The following is an 18,887-nucleotide window of genomic DNA, read 5'->3' on the forward strand; positions in this document are numbered from 1 at the left end:
AAAAAAAAAAAAAAAAAAAAGTTAAAAATAGCACCACCCTACAATCCGGTAATTACACTACTGAATATTTACCCAAAGAATACAAAAACACTAATTCAAATGGATACAGACACCTCTATGTTTATTGCAGCATTATTTACAATAGCCAAATTATGAAAGCAGTCCACATGTCCACTGAAAGATGAACGGATAAAGAAGGTGTGGTATATATATACAATGGAATATTACTCAGCCATAAAAAGAATGAAATCTTGCCATTTCAAACAACACGGATGGAACTAGAAAGTATAATGCTAAGCGAAATAAGTCAGAGAAAGACAAATACCATATGATTTCATTTATATGTGGAATTTTACATAACAAATGAACAGAGGAAAAAGAGAGAGAGAAACCAAGAAATAGACTTTTTTTTTTTAAGATTTTATTTATTTATGTGACAGAGAGACAGCCAGCAAGAGAGGGAACACAGCAGGGGAGTAGGAAAGGAAGAAGCAGTCTCCCAGCAGAGGAGACCGATGTGGGACTCGATCCTGGAATGCCGGGATCACGCCCTGAGCCAAAGACAAACGCTTAACGACTGCGCTACCCAGGCGCCCCAAGAAATAGACTCTTAACTATAGAGAACTGATAGCTACCAGAGGGGAGGTGGGTGAGGAAACGGGTGAAATAGGTGATGGGGAATTAAAGAGTGCACTTGTCCTGATGAGCGCTGAGTAATGAAGTGTTGAATCACTGTATTGTACACCTGAAACTAATATAACACTGTACGTTAACTATACTGGAATTAAAATTTAAAACTAAAAATAATAAACTTAAAAAAAGTAAAAAACAAAGTATGTGTAAATTTGGGGTTGTTTATTCCTTAAATGTTTGGTAGCATTCTCCCAGAAAAGCCATCTGGGTCTGGAGTTTTCTTTGTGGAAAGATTTTTTACTGCAAATTCAATTTCCTTAATAAATATGTGCCTATTCAGAATTTTTAAATTTCTTCTTGAGTGAGCTTCAATAATTTGTGTCTTCTAAGGAATTTTTCCATTTCATCTAAGTATTCAAATGTATTGGCACAGTTTTCATAGTAGGACCTCATTATTCCTTTTAATATCTTCAGAATAGTAATGTAAGCTCTCTCACTCCTGATATTTATTGTGTCTTCTTTTTTTCTGACTAGTCTATCTAGAGGCTTATCAAATTTTTCTCAAAAAAATCAGCTTTTGGTTTCCTTGATTTCTATTATTTTCCATTTTTCTGTTCTATTGATCTCCACTCTAATCTTTATCATTTCTTCTGCTTACTTGGAGTTTCATTTGCTCCTCTTTTCCTAGTTTTCTTAAGGTCAGAAGCTAAGGTCATTCATTCGAGACCTTGCTTTTATTCTAATATGGGCCTCAAGTGCTATAAAGTTCCCTCAAACTATTGCTTTAGCTGCAACCCACAAATTTTGCTATAATGTACTTTCATTTTAAGTTAGTTCAAAATATTTCCTAGTATTGGTTTTGATTTTTTTCTGTGATCCACGGGTACTTAGATGTATGTTATCTGGTTTCCAAATGTTTGGAAATTTTCCAAGATCGTTTTATTATTCGTTTCTAATTTTGTTCCACTGTGTCAAAGACAATACTTTGTATGAATTAAATCCTTTTTAATGTATTCAGACTTGTTTTATGACTCAAAATATGGTCTATCCTAGTAAATATTTCCTGAACACTTGCAAAGAATTAATTTTCTACTGTTGTTGGGTAGAGGGCTGTATATATGTCAAGTAGGTCAACTTGGTTCACAGTATTGTTCAAGTCTTCTCTATATTTACTGATTTTCTGTCTACTTGTTCTATATTGATAGAACCAAGAGAGGGATATTAAAAACTCCAACTATAGCAAGAGATCTGTCCATTTCTCCCTGAAGTTCTACCAGATTTTGCTTCATATATTTTGAAGTTCTCTTTTTAAGACAGAAGTGTTTAGGATTTTATGTCTTCTTGACAAATTTACCCATTTTGCTTTATGAAAGAAACTTCTTAATCCCCAGAAATAGTCTTTGCTCTAAAATTTACATTTTCTGGGGTGTCTGCCTCAGTCTGTAGAGCATTCAGCTCTTGATCTCAGGGTCTTGAGTTTGAGCCCCACATCAGGTGTGGTGATTACTTAAATAAACTTATTTTTTTAATTTACACTTTCTGATATTAATATAGCCTCTCCAGCTTTCTGTTGATTAATCTTAGCATGGTACATCTTTTTCCATCCTTTTACTATTAACTTATTTATATATTTATATTTAACAGGGTTTCTTGTTAGCAGCAAATAATTGCATCTTATTTATTCAATCTTTTCCTCTTAATTGAGGTATTCAGCACACTTAACATATGTAATTATTGATAGGATTGAATTTAAATTTACCATCTTGTTCAGTGTTTTCTATTTGTCCTATCAATACCTTGCTTTACTTTTCCTTTTTTTCTTTGTCAACTTTTGGATTATTTTTTTATGGTTCCATTTTATCTTCTTTGTTGTATTTTGGCTCTCTCTGCCATTTTATTGGATGCATTTAGGTTTATGATATACATAATTTATCTTCAAGTAATACATAGCACTTCAGGTACATAATAAGAAAAAAATACTTCCATTTGTCCTCTCCCAGCCTTTGTGGTCTTGCCCTATGTTTTACTTCCACATAAACCCACAATATATTATTTTTGCTTTAAACACTAGACTATCCTTTGAAGATAAATAGTTTAAGAAAAAATTCATTATATTTACCCCATTTGTAGGTCCTCTTTATTCTTTTGTGCTGATCCATGTCTCCATCCAATCTCATTTTCCTCCTACTTGAAAAACTTCCATTAATGTTTCTTACAGTGTAGGTCTGCTAGTGGTGAATTCTTTCACGTTTTGTATATCTGAAAATATTTATATTTTGCCTTCATTTTTGAAAGACATTTTCATTGTGTAAAGAATTCCTCACAGTTCTTTAAGTACTTTAAAGACGCTGTTCCCTAGTCCCCTTGACTTGCAACAGAACAGAAATTTGCTGTCATCCTTGTCTTTGTTCATTGTATATAATATCTTTATCCTCTGACTGCTTTTAAGATTTTTCTCTTTATCATTGGCTTTAAGCAACTTGATTATGATATGCCTTGGTGTGGTTTCTTCATGTTTCTTGTGCTTGGGATCATCAAGCTTCTTGGATCTGTGTGTTTATAGTTTTCATTAATTTGGAACATTTGCAACCATGATTTCTTCAAGTATTTTTCTACACCACCCATTAGAGATTCCAAATTCACATATATTGGCAACTACAGTTGTCCCACAGCTCACAGTGCTCTGTTAAACTTTTAACAGAGCACTTTTAAACTTTTTTCTTTCCATTCTGCTTTGATAGTTTCTTTTGCTATGACTTCACCTCCCCTAATCTATTCTTCTGCTATGCGTATCAGATTGTACAAGTGCTGACAACACTGACTCCATCTTTGGCCCTCCATCTTGTTCATGCCTGCACAACGACCTCCCTCGAGGCTTCATGTTCCAGGCCCCATGGAGGTTAATGTAAGCGCTGACTGGTACGCAGGAAAGCTGGTTCTGATCTTCCCTAAAGTGGTGCACAGATGGCACCACTTAGATAATTAGTGGAGTTCCTCTGGCACACAGACGGTGACACTTTAGAAAACTACCCTGTGACCTCACTGCCACGCTCCTCACTCTATAAAAACTGGGGAATAAGGTCCAAACTTGGCTGATAATAGGGGCAGAGAGTAGCTGTGTACTGCCTGGATCGTCCATCTGCCCAATTCCCCCGTCAGTAAGTTCCCCTAAATAAAACTGTGTAAACAGTACAGAGTGTCTTGCATTGTTTGTTGGTCTCAAAGTGCTTTCTTAGTCTGGAGGATATCTGTTCCTCTTCCACCTTATAACACAGATATAAACCCCACGGAGATAGAATTTTCATATTTAGAAGTTCAGTTTGTGCGTGTTTCATATTTTCCATGTCTCCCCTAAATCTGTTCATGCTTTCCTCAACCTCTTAGGCTTATGGAAAGTAGTTAAAGTATTGTTACTAAACTATTGTTTTAATGTTCTTGTCTACTAATTCTATCATCCGTATCACGTGGGGGTCTTTTCTAATTTCTTGGTTTTTCTCCTCATTATATTACAGGTCATGTTTTCTGCTTCTTGGCACGCTTGCTAACTTTGGGTTGGTTATAAGACATTGCAAGTTTTGTAATTGTAAAACTGGTTGGGTGCTGGATATTCTTGTATTCTTTTAGATATTCTTGAGCTTTGTTCTGTGACGCAGTTAAGTTACTGCACAATGCGTTTGATCCTTCAGGCATGCTCTTAAGTTGTGTTTGGTAGGACCAGAGCAGCCTTTAGTCTGGAGCTAAGTTTACCTCACTACTGACACAATACGTTTTTGCACACCATACCCAATGTCCAGTATATTACAAGCTTTTCCTCTGACTGTGGGAACATGAACTACTCCTGGCCCTGGGTGAATGCTAGGGATTATTCTGCCTGCTCCTTTCTGATGGCTCTTTCTCTGTCCTTGGTTAGGTATCTTTATAAGCATGAGATTAGTGCTCAGCTGACGACTGGAAAGGCATCTGCCACAGACCCACAAAGCCTCTGCGGCTGGCTCTTCCCTCACCAGTAGTCTCCTCCTCTGCAAATCCCAGCGGCGTTGGCCTCCCCAAATGCACAATTGTCTTCCCAGTGCAGGGAGACCACGAGTGTCTGTTTGGCTTACCTCTCCCTATGGGACCTGGAAGTTGGCTCTACGTAGTAAACTGGATGATCAAAGGGTTCATTTTGTTTCTGTCCATTCTCTTGGGGATCACTGTCCTGTGTGGTTCACTGTCCAATATCTATTTTGTACATTCTCTAGTTTTTCTTTTTTTTCAAGGTGGGAAAGTAGATTCTGTCCCTATTTTTAATGTAATGCTACAAACAATCAGAACAAAAAAAAAAACAAACACACAAAAACGCCTACACCTTCAAATGCTTAAAACCTAGCACAGAAAAGACCCCTCTTCTCTCCTGACGGTGGAAATTTTCCAATAGAAACAGAATCCCATCTTCCTAAACCCATTTGACAACTGTTATGACTACCAAGTGAGAAAGGAACTTTGTTAAAAGATTTCCTAGACGGAGATTTACTATAAACAAATTCTACTCAATTTACCACCACAAGTGGTAATTACCTCACATGCCTGACTCACCCTCCGTGATTCTGACTACGACAGTTCTGTCAGATGCTGCAGAAGGAACGCTGTAGCCTTAGTGTTTCCCGTTTGCACAGATGATGCTTCTAGCTTTCACAACAACACAATATGATGTCTCGGCGGCTAAACTGACGGTAAGGAGCCTTGCCAAACAGAAGGCTTTATACCGCAAAGTGTTGTAACAAGAAGCAAATGGCTTTCCAAGGAGCACTTTACTGCACAGAAAAGAGTTCTAAATTATTTCTGAAAGTAAGAGAAGCACCATAATCTGGCATTTGCTGGTCCTCCTGGGCCAAGATGGGAATGCACTTTTCAAGCAAATCCCCCTTTAACAGAGGCAGAAATGGCAGCACACATGTGAGATAAAGTCTGCAGGTGGGTTCAAAGAGATCAGGAAAAGTTGATTTTCTTCCATGATCACTTTCAAATGTCTCAGCAGGACATTTTCTACATGCACACCACCTTAATTGCTGATGTAAGCTGGACCCTTGTATTATGCTGTAAAAGGTGAATGGTAACAAATGTCAACACGGTGCCAGAAGTCCACAGCATTTAGGAGTTTTCTTGGCTTTCCCTACAATTTTCATTTGTCCAACAACTGACCATTTCTAGTCATGAATTGTTTCCCTGAGCTGGGGCTGAGAGTGCATTGGTTCTAGGGAAAATGTCCTGCCAGGCAGGTCGGGCCAGATTAAAACCCACTGGGCAGTACCCAAAGGTTGTCTACAGGGTTTCTGTACCTCACATGACCTTTAGATTCCTTCTTCATTCCCCTCCTTCCCCCTCCGTCAAGACTTACCCTAGACCCAGCCATTTATCTCCATGCTCTATACCAGGGCTACTCAAAGTGTGGTCTGTTACCAGTCCACAGAGATAAGTAGAAATTGAGGGTAAGCATTGGGAAACTCTTAGAGCAATTGACAGATTAATTTTAAATCAATTTAGGGACATCTGGGTGGCTCATCGGTTAAGCATCTGCCTTCGGCTCAGGTCATGATCCCAGGATCCTGGGACCGAGTCCTGCATTGGGTTCCTTGCTCAGCAGGAAGCCTGCTTCTCTGTCTGCCTGCCACTCCCCCTGTTTGTGTGCCTTCTCTTATTCTCTCTCTCCCTCTCAGACAAATAAATAAAATCTTTTAAAAAACTGTAAATCAATTTAATGTAATAACAAAAACTAGCACTTGTATTTTGTACTTTTACTTCATTTTTTCTAGTAATTTATTTTTATTATATATCTACAATAATTTGGAAAAGAAAAAGAAACCTGATCCTTCACCACAGATAGCTTGAGAAGCACTGCTTTAGAGATTTCCCTTTCCCCTTCATCAAATCTAGTGCCAACGTCCAAGAGTCGATGGGGGTGTTAGACATGCAGAAAAGTATAGACTACAGAAGGAGAGGTCAGCTGGCCCCAGAACGTGGCCACAGATTCTGCACTGAGGTTTAGCCTCAGGAACTGCTGCTTTGGCTGATTTAAAATAAAATAGCATAATACGATCCCACAGATTCTTATTGTTTCAAACATGAAAGTTCTTAGGTGGGATAAAATCTAGATAGTAAAGTCCCACATGATGTCCAAATGAAGCTAGCTGTAAGTCATCAGTTGAGGATTAAAACTTGCATATACATATTATTTTAGAAAGAAACCAACCAACAAGAGTAAATAGCAAAGCAAAGCAATCAACACTGGTGATAGCAGCTGGACCAAATACCAGGTAGATAGTAAACTGAACAGCGTGAACACTACATAGAAATTTAGAAATGTGTACAATACAGCACCACCATACTTACAGCAGCAATGTTTATAAGGGGAAAAAACACAAACCCTGTAAATAAGTAAAGGTCCATTAATAAAGAAATGTCTAAATATAATTTAGACAATGTCCTCACTCAAAGATTGAGTTAGATCTCTCCTAGTTGACCTGGAGATATTTCACAGCATTTTGAAAAGTAAAAAAGCAAGACACAGAGAAGTATTTGTATATTATGTATCCCAATTTTTTAAATGGCAGGGGGGATCTTATCTTTGTGGATACTGAAGGTGGGGTGTTATTTTAAAAGATTTTTAGAGAATAGAAGAAGGTATGAAGTCTGTCCTCTGGCAAGATTACCTACTTGGTGTTGGGGTGGAAGGGTCAAGCAAATAATTGGATCAAAACAAGTCTCTTTCAAAGTCTTTATAATTTTTAACATAAGACACTATGCTGCTTGTGTAAAATTATACATATAAGCCTATGTGTGCCTGCGTATCTCTCTGAATATGGATGTGTGTGTGCCTATATCTACCTACGTACCTACCTACCCGCCCATCTCTGTCTACCTTTCTACCGAGCTGTATCTATCAAGAGCTGTCTGTCTATCCACAGACAGCTGTTAAAGATTGGTCACCAAAGTTATGGTGCTTCTCTTGCCCAGGCACAGGGGAGAATCCTGGTGATATTTTTCTTCCTTATATGTTTTTCTCATTTGACTGTTTACAATAACCAGGTGTTACTTACATAATAAGAAAAGAGCAGCACGGTTACAACACCCACGTATCTTCGACACCTCCCTCATTTCCCGCCTCTAACCCCTATGTTTCCTTCAGATGATGCCCTTCCTCCCTGGTCCTGCACACCAAGTCAGTTCAGGCTCTCACTGTCCTGGGCCCCTGCCTCTGTCTCTCCCCTCTCCAGCCAATCCTACACGTGGAAGCCAGAGTGACATTTATGGAACGTCTATCTGTCCGTGACGCTCCCCTGTCTACACCTCTTCTAGGGCTGCTCTTTTTAATGATCTGTTTTCTCCCACTCTCTCACTCTGCCATGGGCTACTGGAAGGCAGGAGTGGATCTTCAATGTCTTTACCAAATGAATAAATAGAATGAATGAATGAATGAATGAATGAATGAATGAATGAATGAATCTGTAAAAGCAAAACAATAAATATAAACGCATGTCAACCACGTACAATGCCTGTATAAACGATGAACAAAGGCTGCAAAGCAAGTATTTTAAAGTTCATTTTTTTTCTTTTCCAGCAAAGTGGCTTGAGACGCTTTTTTAATTACTACCAGTAATTCAGTCAGTGAATAATTTGTATTCAAGTTACCAAAAGTTAACTGCACTTTAAATCCCTATAAAATGATACAGAAGTCAGAAAGCCATTTCCCCCTTCTTAAGTAACATAAGTTCAGTACTGTTCTTCACTCCATGCCAGCTCTAGAAACAGCAACTCTCCCCCATACGACACAGCCCAGCTGTGTGGCTACTTACTGGAGTTGAGGAGGACCATGGCCTTGACACAGAGATACTCTTTGTGTTGGAGTTTTAACTCACGGAACCTTGAAGTTGTTGCCAAGAGCATGTCGAAGATTTCCAGAATTCCTTCCACGCATTTCCCCTCATCCCTACAAAGGTTCATTTGGAAATTTAAGAAACATGCAGCACTAGGCAACCATCAAAATCAATAAGGAGTATTTTCTTGATATCAAATTTCATCTTGTACATAATTTGACAAAATGGTAATGAAAGCACCTCCAGTGATATGAAATTACTAGAATTATCTTCATATAAAGAGGACAGGGAACTTTCTCTAAATTCCAAAAGCAAACATTTGAATAAATACTATTTAGGCAAAAATGTGCACTGGAAATACACTTCCCTTCTACCTGTTCACCCCCAATGTTTTCTTTGACGAAATACCATTTCTGTTGATTATTTTCGATCTACAGCCAACCAGCCACAGTTACGACTCATGTTGCTAAAATGAGACGTTCCATGTTCCCATCAGAAGACTCTGAAGTGCTAATGAGGAAAACTGAATGTTACCAAAGCAAACGCCCTGAGAAGAAACAATCCTTCACATCTAGGGCTTAACTCACTCCCCAGTGGTCATTTAGAAACCGGTGGGGCAACTAAGAGATATTTACCATAACTTGAAAAAGAAAAGCTAGTCTGATACACAAAGAAATCACAATTAAAGACAGATGAGAACGAGGAAAGGAAGGGAGAAAGGGAGACGAACACTTTTGACTTGCCAAAGATTATTTTTAACCAAAAGTTTTAGACAAACTTTGAACCATATAATCAAAATTCTCTTGAACATTCATAGAAATGAATTTTTATGCATACTTTTGAAGGAAATTACTTGAACTGTATTTAGAAAATACCAGCTTCAGTTCACTCCAGCCAGACACACATTATTCTGCCTCACTGCTCCCCAAAAACTTCTATTATCATCAGTCATAGTCATTGGAAGCCCTTGACAAGCAGTTAGATGATTCTGCCATGAAACTTTCATTTGCTTCTCAACACCTGCAGCGCGGGCTGAAGGGGAGCCCGGCGGCTGTGGGTGTCTGCAAGTTTCATCTTCAGTCTCCCCCGCAGCCCCTGAAGGGGACCTGACATCTTTAGAGAACTGGCTGTTCCCTCCTTCCTTCCCCCAACCCCAAGCCAGGACATTTCCAATGGTGGCGGCGGCTGGGGAAAGGGTCTCTGAACTCAAATGCGCGGACACTAGTGGGAACCACCAGTGCTGGTGCAGCCTTTCCCACTGGGTTCTCTGTGAGGGCAGCAGTTTGCCAGGATCCTGCATCCCAAAGCACTGAGCCTCCCCCAGACTCACCTACACAAAGCTACCAGCAAGCACAGTGTGAGTCCCAAACAAACACCGGAACTTCTGCAACCACCTGAGGCTTTCCAAAAATGCACAGGTTAAGTGATAAAACACCAATGCCTCCTAGAAGTTACTCACAGAGAAAGGCTACCTTGGAGAATCAAGCCCTGGGCAAAGGGCACTGAAACCCGTAGGAAACCTCCAAACGTCCCCAAGTCCCCTCCTCCCTACCTCCTCTGCGCTGGGCTGTCCCAGGCAGCCTGCTGCAAGTGCCCAGAAAGGACCATGCGTGCTCTGCACATAGAAACACCTGTGTGCCAAATGCCCCTCATGCCGTATGACCAAATCACTGTGCTTGAGGCAATTAATTATTGAAAACTGTCATCACTGGGCTTGAGGACATCTGGCACGGAGAAAAGCTGGTTCTAAAATATCTCAGGGTTGGGGGGAGGGGGCAATCGGCTGCCTGAATCCGGAGAGCATGTGACTCTTGATCTTGGGGTTCTAAATCAAGCCCCACAGTGGGTATAGAGATTACTTAAAAATAAAATCTTAAAAAAAATAAAATATCTCTGGGTATAAAAATGAAAAGCCCACCAAGTCCCGCATTGATTAATAGTTTGACTCTTTACTTGTCCGTGAGACTGAGGTGGGGTCATGAACACATTGGCGCACGTGTACACGCATGCACGCACACATGCACACTCGTCGCTCCCCAATAGCATAAAAGGATTCATCTGAAATCAATCCGATTTTGCAGAGGTTGCCACTTGTACCTAAAAACACATCCCTGCATATTGAAATTAGTATCATTTCCTCATTGAAATGCATGCCACTTTAAATGCAAATTCATATTTCAAAAATGGAGGGAGAGTTTATATTCCAGAGCATCCTAAGCCCTGAGAAATGCTATAACTCACAGTAATCAGAACATGTGTACCTCATGGAAAAAGTGAACCTCTAAACTAATTCTAAAGAACGAAGTCTGAGTGCTTTTATTAGCAGCTGTGACAGCCAACCATTTCATTCATGGGGAGGCACAGCTAGAATATTTGTACTCACTTCACAGGCTGGAAAAACCAAATATATTTTTTTAGGAAATAAATGAGAAATATAGGAAATAAGGTACAATACCTCATAAATGACACCCTAATAAAATTTCTGCCTGAAGTGAGTTATACAGAAGAAGGACTTTTAAATAACACATTAATGAGATCTATTACACTTATAACTATGGAATGAAACTGAATTAGGAGTAAGAAATTAGGATAAGATTAAAAGATTTGAATTAAAGAGAGAAGACATACGATTTGAATGTCAAAATACCAAAACAATCTATAATCAAACCAACCTGCTCCCAGAAGCTTACTTTTGCCCAGCATTTGTCCATAAACTAGGGCTAAGCAAAAATAAAATTAGTGAGGACATGTGGAATGTCTTATTATGCGATAACCACTCCTTTATAAAAGAAAAAGATTCTGTTTGATACCAAGGGCAGAATGTTGAATGAGTGGACATTGCTTTGGGTGCACTATTTTGTACCCACATACATGGCCGCTGGCAGTATACATGTGGGTGTATGTAGACCACAGTTCATTTCCGGTGGGGAAGGGCGGCACTAGGGTGCGGGGGCTCCAGGCTTAACACATTTTTCACATCAGTTTAAGTCTTCTTAAATATTTCTATGTAGGTGAAAATCACCTACATAGAAAAAGGGAAGTGAAAATTCTTTGGGTATCTTAAAATTCGATCCACAAATAGTTAACGTGGTGAAAGCAAATTCGGTATATTTACAATATGATTCCATGGAATTCCATAAATGTCCACAATGGCGTCTATGCCCAGATCCAAACTCCCTCTGACTTTTTAATACGTAATATTAGACAGTTTCCTATTGAGGCCAAGGACACAGCATATGTTCACATATATGATTTTTTCAAGCAAGCAGAAGCTCAGATTCACATGAATTTGTAACTCTAGTGGTTACTGAGAGAAGAACCACCTTGTTTAGAAATAAGCTGAGGTAACTGAGTAGGTTCAAGTTTTCTTGCTACTGAAGCCTCAGCAAGAATGAAGGACAACAGCAATTACTGTCTCAGTCTCACAAGTGAAATAATTTGGTTGTATTCACAGCTTCTACGGTCACACCACCACTGGAAGGAACTCTGAGAGGACAATCTGCCAAAGACAGCAATTTTCAAGTACTGTGCAAATTATTTATTCATGTTGCAGAAAAACCTCATAATACTTCTTTATGATGTGTAATCTCTGACTTTTTGAATAAGGAATATTTAGAGCATTTTTGAATAGGCAACACACATTTACATAAAACAACATTCATATCATACATGCATGAAGGAACTGAACTATCTTAGACTTGAAATTCTAGACGTCACAAAGTTTATGTGTTGGCGATACTAGAGATTGCAACAAAAAATAAACACGACAGGTACAACCGAAAATGCCTGCTCAGTGTGAAGGCATTTACAATTCCAGACACTCCTCTCCTATACTCAGATATACTATATTTGTGTGCTGTACAACACGATACTTTCAAGTATTTATAAAAAGTAGTGTGAGGGGTGCCTGGGTGGCTCAGTTAGGTAAGCATCCAACTCTTGATTTCAGCTCAGGTCATGATCTCCGAGTTATGGGATCAGGCCCCGTGTCCAGCTCCACGTTCAGCATGGAGTCTCCTTGTCCCTCTCCCTCTGCTCCTCTCCCTGCTCACTCGCTCTCAAATAAATAAATAATACATACATACATAAAATCTTTAAAAAGTACTGTGAGTCTATTAAAATAATTTGTAAGAAAAATTATTTTTTTTCTTCTATTACTTAACCAAAAGGTAGGCCTAAAATTTGTCCAGGATGTGTGTCCATTTACAATAACTTACACTTACAGGAATTAAAGAACCCAAACAAAGTGGAGAGTTAATTCTACTAAAAACCGTGAATGAAACAGTCAATGAACATAAACATTAAATGTAGCATCAATTTAGAAATCAAGACAAAAAGTAAAATAACTTAATCCCAGTGTCTGCAAATGTAATGACTCATCAAGGGATGAAACTTCTTTCGCGCAATAACTTCCAGGAGAATTATATGTGTATATTTGTGTGTGTGTGTGCGCGCATGTATGCGTGTATATGGCTTCATTTGAACACCAAGTGGAACGGCATGCCCTTTTATACAGGTAACTACTGTTATATTAAGAACATGGACTTCACAGCCAGCCCCCATGTCCAACTCCACCACTTACTACTCTATAACTGCAGGCAAATGACCTAACCCCCCCCAATATTTCCATATCTGAACAATAGGGATAATAATGGCACTTACTCATAGAGGGCTGTTAAGAAGATGAAATGAGTTAACACATCAAGTGCTCAAGGTGGTGCCTGGCATATACAAGCCAATAGATTGGCTATTTTGATTGCTACTGAAGTGTCTGGACTTCCAGAACCTTCTTCTATGGTTCAACACCTGGGCTTGCTCCTGTCTGAGCCACAGCCCAAGCTCCACTCTTGCCGAAGGCTCTGCTCTCCACCAAAACTCCTCCGTTACTTAGGACAGTGCTGTCAACGTTGTCATGCAGGACTGCTGCTAAAACCTTGGGGGTATCACTTTTTATCTGTGTAATATGTGCGTCGGGGTCTTCTGATGACCCAAAGAGGTAATACCAAGGGTTGGGTGCAGATGCTTTCCATTCATATAATGGCATCCTTCTACTCTGTGCACAGAGGCAAATGTGACTGAACATTCTTTTCTAGAACTTTTTCGAAATAAGGAATGTGGAGATCAATTTCCATCATTATTTTCAACCTGCTCAAATGTATAACAAGAAAGGGTTCTATTTTTCGTACTAAAATTTTGAGTGTTGGTATTCTAGCTTTTCCTCCATGAACAGTTCACCTGAGTCAATTAGAAATGGCTTCCTTTTCTGTGCCATCTTTAAAAGAAAACAAAATGTAAGCTAGTGATGGCATTGGCACTATCATTCCCCAATTTCCGTTACCTTTCATTGGTTTTAATAACCACTCCTTCCACTGCTATTGTCAAAAATGCTATAGAGTACATGCAGTTAGAGTCCAAGCACATTAAAATAAACTTTGCAGATTTCTAAGAATTCAATCACCCTTCTAGACAGAGATATACATGGTCCCTACAAGTGGAAACTGAACAGCAGGAACTTAAAATTACAAACTGAAAATGGAATTTTTAATACAGAAAAGTCTAAGTTGACCTGTACATTTAGTAGCTATATATTCTGCAGGTATAGGCCCTGTTATTGTCTGGCCTGTAAATGCCACCCCACCACAGGTAAGAATGAGTCACAGGACACTGAATCCTAGAACCCACGCTCTCCTTCTCCGTCCGGTTCTTGACCTGGGGAAGGAGCTCATGACATTATCACCCTCTTAATTGCCCTTTTAAGTGTGAGATTTTAATCGTGGCACCCAGGACTCAAACAGGTCAGAGAAGAAACACAATGCATTTTTTCCTCACCTGTCCAAAACGAGGTCTGGAGCAAAGATGAGCTTGCCCGGGTGGTCAATGGACCTCCACATCAGCCCCACCATTAACACCTCCATCCAGCAGCTCTCCAGGAGGCGCACCTGGTCGTAGAGACTGAGCTCCACAAAGCCTGGGGAAAGCAAGAGGCCGTGAGACATACCCACTCTCCTTCTCAACTCCCTGTTTCTGTGAAAAGAGAAGAGCAAGTTTTAACAAGCTATGAAAACACAAACAATATAGGGAAACACTCAATATTTTAAAGATGTGGTTAAATGCTGACCTAAGGAAGGGAATTTTGAACTCTGAGTACGCAACTCACAATGTCCAGCCTTGGCTGCCTTCTAGGGACTAATCTATTCCATTTAAGATTTATAAAGGACTATTAACCTGAGCTTCTAGCTCCCCAGACAAACACTAGGGAAGAACAGAAAGTTGGAACAGATCATTTTTAGTTATACTTTTTAAATTCCTCCGCACTGCTAAGAAAGATAATAGTTGGCTGCCTGTCTGGCCCAGTCCACAAGAGGGGCTGGGAGGGGTGGAGGGATGGGATGGCGGGGGTGGGGAGTGTGGGACATGCAGAGAGAACAGCACCAGCCCCTGCAGAAAGTCAAGGCTTCAAATGAAAGACATCTCCGATTGCTTAAAATTTCAGTGTTAGAAGCATTCTTCTGAGTGGCAGGGCTGTCTCTAGCCTATTCTATCCTGAAAAGCAAGTGTAACAATAGAAGCAGGTCCCAGTAGCCTGATGGCCTAACAGCATGAGCTGGTCCAAATATCGGAAGGAAACAGGTAATCTCTAGGGACGTGAACACTTGAAAAGCAAAGCAAAGCCGAGATCACTGGCGCTTACTCCACAAACCATGATAAAAAGAGAAGGCAGTACAATATAAAAACAAACCCAACATGCAGCCCAGGAGTGCAGCGGACTCCGGTTACGATCCTGGCTCAGCTTCATCCTAATTACTCAGTCTTCCTTTAAGTCGATTTTCTTACAGAACACATGGGAGTAACAATGCCTACGGTCTGAGAATGTCCTGCAGGCAGCCTCCGTCAGCATCCTTATTTTATGGATGAGGAGACCGTGGCACCAGAAGCACACACGGGTCAAACCTGTGAGCAGTATAACGCTGCCGTGCACAAAGGAGAACTGAATGGAGGGAGTCAGAATGGGAAGATGGTTCAGTCCTTCATCCAAAGTCGCACCCTGTCCCAACACGTGTACACGTTCCAATCTCGTCTGCCGTTACAGACAATAAGCCTGTGCACGGGAGATTAGGCTTCTTATATTTGCAGCTATTCAACAAGATCAAGCCTAGGTGATGTTTTACTATTTTTTTTTTAATTTTGGAAAATGACTACACCACTGAGAGCGGAAAGAAAAGTCATACCTTCAGACTATGCCTAAATTTTCTGAAAACTTGTTTCAAACTCAAGGCTTAAAGACGGGCTAATGCAGGTCAGGAATTCAGTGTTGTTATGGCACAAAGAANGGGGGGGGGGGGGGGGAGGGCCTGAAAACCAGTGTTGGCATGCACGCAGCACAACAGCTAGGGGGAGGTAATCGCATCGTCTCCTATGAGAACAGCACAGAAAATAACACGATTCTGGCTGAGGCGAAGCTCTAGACTCTCAGAACAAAACCAGACACCAGAAGATCCACAGGAAGCTCAGAAGGAATGGGCCCAAGCCAACAAATGACCCAAGAGATACTATTCTACCAGGCCTGGGGTCCCACAGCGCCTTACCCCCAACTCCTCCTCACCCAGCTTCTCCGCAGCTTCCAGGCTTTATACTTTGTCTAAAGTGGTTGCAGCCTGCAGGCCGTGGGAATTGTCCCTAGGCTTGGAACCAGGAGAGAGACCTCATTTCTTGGATGACCGTAAATATGCACATGGAGAAGCCCTTTCAGGGGGATGGGCTGCTGCCATCCTGTATTAGAATTCTAGATTCACTTTCACAGAAACACCAATTCAAACGATAACGAGGTGGTAAGTTTAGCACAATGCGGTATTTCAGGTATATATTACGAACTGGCCTGACCCTAGAATCTCTTGCCCAAATAGTCACTTTGGGCCCACTTCCAGAGCCTGGGTGGGTTTTTTTTCTTGGATCCACCCTCTCAGACTACATCTCGGCATAAGACATGTCCAACATGCTAGTGTGCATAGGAGATGTGGCCACAGGGGACAGGGTGTGGACAAGGTCCTGTGGGATGGTTCTGGGGTGGGAAAAGAAGAGAGGCAGCCATGGAAGGAGTCTCACCACGTGGTTCCCACGTGGGCTGAGGAGTTGACCTCACTGGCCAGCTAGGGGCACTGTGGTCCCAGAGGCCCTTCCCGCCACCAGCAGACAGGTGAGGGGGTGGTCCTCGGGGCCAGGGTCTGGTGCTAGGAGTTATTCACACATCCATTTTCCCCCCAACGAGCTCCCTGCCTTTTGCACAGGTTAGCTGTTGCTGGTAGGCACAGAGACCCAGCGGGGGCCTGGCTGAGGCCACGTTGGGTAACTGAGCATCGTTGAGTCTATAGAAAGCAGATGGGACCAGAACAGGGTTACAAGGTTACGCCCTTCCACACCTACGTGGGCCACCGTGGCCCTCAGTGGCCAGGATCCTGGAACCCCAGGCTCAGGTTTGGGTCCCCACCCCACTGGGAGTTGACCCCACACACCAGGCCACCACTGCTCCAGTGCAGACCCAGCTGGCTGGGGAGACTGCAAGAAGGCTCCTCATCCTTGGAGCTCTGGGCCCACCTTTGTAGTTTGGGTCTTGGAGGCCCACTGCCCAAGCCCGCTCTCCTGAGCTGATGGAGCTGTGCGCCCAACCACAGCCCTCCTGTCTGCCCCAGACAATCCCCATCTGAAGTGAGCAGGCTTCGCTCACTCTCCCACCCCCTGCCTCTCTCTGGGCCAGGTAACCTGGGGCCCCTCCCCATGGCTATGTACACAGAACTCTGACCCCGGGCCACATATAGGGCAGTTTCTGTGCCAGAGTCTGGGGCTGCCCAGGGGGCCTGGTGCTGGCCAGGTCAGTGCATCACCAGATCCTCACTGGAGAGAATTGGGCCACCCACCTGCCTGTTCACCGGGAGGGACTGTGCTGTACCATTCTGTCTTTGTAATATAAATACAGATTTTTATACCTCAAAAAAAAAAAAAAAAAAGTTCTCTGGTAGTGAACTCAGATGAGTCCAAGAATTCTAAATTGGAGCTGGACCTTCCAGTACATGCTGAAGGCATATATGACAAGATAGGAAGAACGAACATATTTCATTTAAAGATTATAAATCAAGCTGTCAAACCGTTACACATCCAGACATCATTTGTGGACCTCCATTTTGTACTCTTGCCCTATAAATGTTAGGGGCAGGCCTTTCTACCATAAATGAAAAGCTAAGATCCAGAAAGCCCTACCTGGAATTTTCTTGGCCCAGCCAATCATGTGCACCAGCTCCTTGTCGGCCAGCTTGGTCAGGGACATCATCATGGAGGCCTCGGTGAAGGGCGTGCTGGGGCGGCTCACGAGCACGTGGGGCGGCTCTGCCTCCAGGAGCGTGAGCACCAGCTGCTCCGGGCTCAGGGCGCTCAGCAGCAGCTCCTTCACTCGGGTCACGTGTCCACCATTTTTCTTGGCTTTGCTCAGGCAGTGCAGCTGCTCATCAGAACTCTTCTGCCTTCGCATAACACGGTACCCGCATCTTTCTCTCCGGGAGCCTAAACCGGAGAGATGATAACACGGTACTTTCCCGTGTCTTCCCCAACCCAGCACTCAAGTTCCCTGGGTCCCCAGGGCAAGAGCGAGGTAATGACCTGAGTCTATCCTCACGATGTGTCTTACAACAGAAGCCTGACTTATTTCCTGGAACCTGTGGGGCAAGTACCAAAGATTATTACATTTGCATCTACTTTAACAAAATAAAAATTTGACTTTTTAGGGACAATAGCCCAAATAAGGTCTCCACTTCAAGATCACCCATGGATACTAAATCTATTTCTCTTTTAAAGAGTGCTGAAATACCTCAGTTTCCAAACCATGCAATTAGGAATTTTCTTCAGACAAAAGATGGGGAAAAGTTAGGAACTGAACATTGATATTTCCAAACAGTTATCAAATAATATACTCTTAAAATACATTCTTAAAATGTTTATATATGTGTGTTTACACATACACATACGTATTCTTTTTACATATTTGTACAAATAAATATATTTCAAATAATAAATTTAAAAATCTGAAAAATATAGAAGAGTACAAATTTTGGCATAAATTCTTTCAATTTTAATGCTTTTTACTTTTCCATATTTTATATACAAAATTTGGATCACAGTATACACACACTATTTTTAACCTTTTTCTTTTTAAGATGTGGTCCATACATACAATGGAATATTACTCAGCCATCAAAAAGAACGATTTCTCAACATTTGCTGCAACATGGACGGGACTGGAGGAGATACTGCTAAGTGAAATAAGTCAAGCAGAGAAAGACAATTATCATATGGTTTCACTCATTTATGGAACATAAGAAGTAGGAAGATCGGTTGGAGAAGGGAAGAAGAAAG

General features: G+C 41.3%; 1 protein-coding gene across 4 annotated transcripts in view; it reads right to left on the minus strand.

Moving 5' to 3' along the window:
- ESR2 (estrogen receptor 2) overlaps positions 1-18,887 on the minus strand; it is a 70,269-nt gene that overhangs the window by 18,333 nt on the left and 33,049 nt on the right. For all 4 annotated transcript variants that reach the window (XR_004620147.1, XR_004620145.1, XR_004620146.1 and 1 more), the window contains exons 5-7: positions 17,739-18,038; positions 14,316-14,454; positions 8,466-8,599 (exon numbers count right to left, since the gene is read on the minus strand). Coding sequence is in view for 1 of the 4 variants with exons in the window: in XM_002914160.4 (XP_002914206.3) it covers positions 8,466-8,599; positions 14,316-14,454; positions 17,739-18,038 (573 nt within the window). In the remaining 3 variants the exon portion in view is untranslated. The remainder of the gene's footprint in view (positions 1-8,465; positions 8,600-14,315; positions 14,455-17,738; positions 18,039-18,887) is intronic.

This window comes from Ailuropoda melanoleuca, chromosome 14 (genome assembly GCF_002007445.2).
Source record: "Ailuropoda melanoleuca isolate Jingjing chromosome 14, ASM200744v2, whole genome shotgun sequence".
NCBI classification, from domain to species: Eukaryota; Metazoa; Chordata; class Mammalia; order Carnivora; family Ursidae; genus Ailuropoda; species Ailuropoda melanoleuca.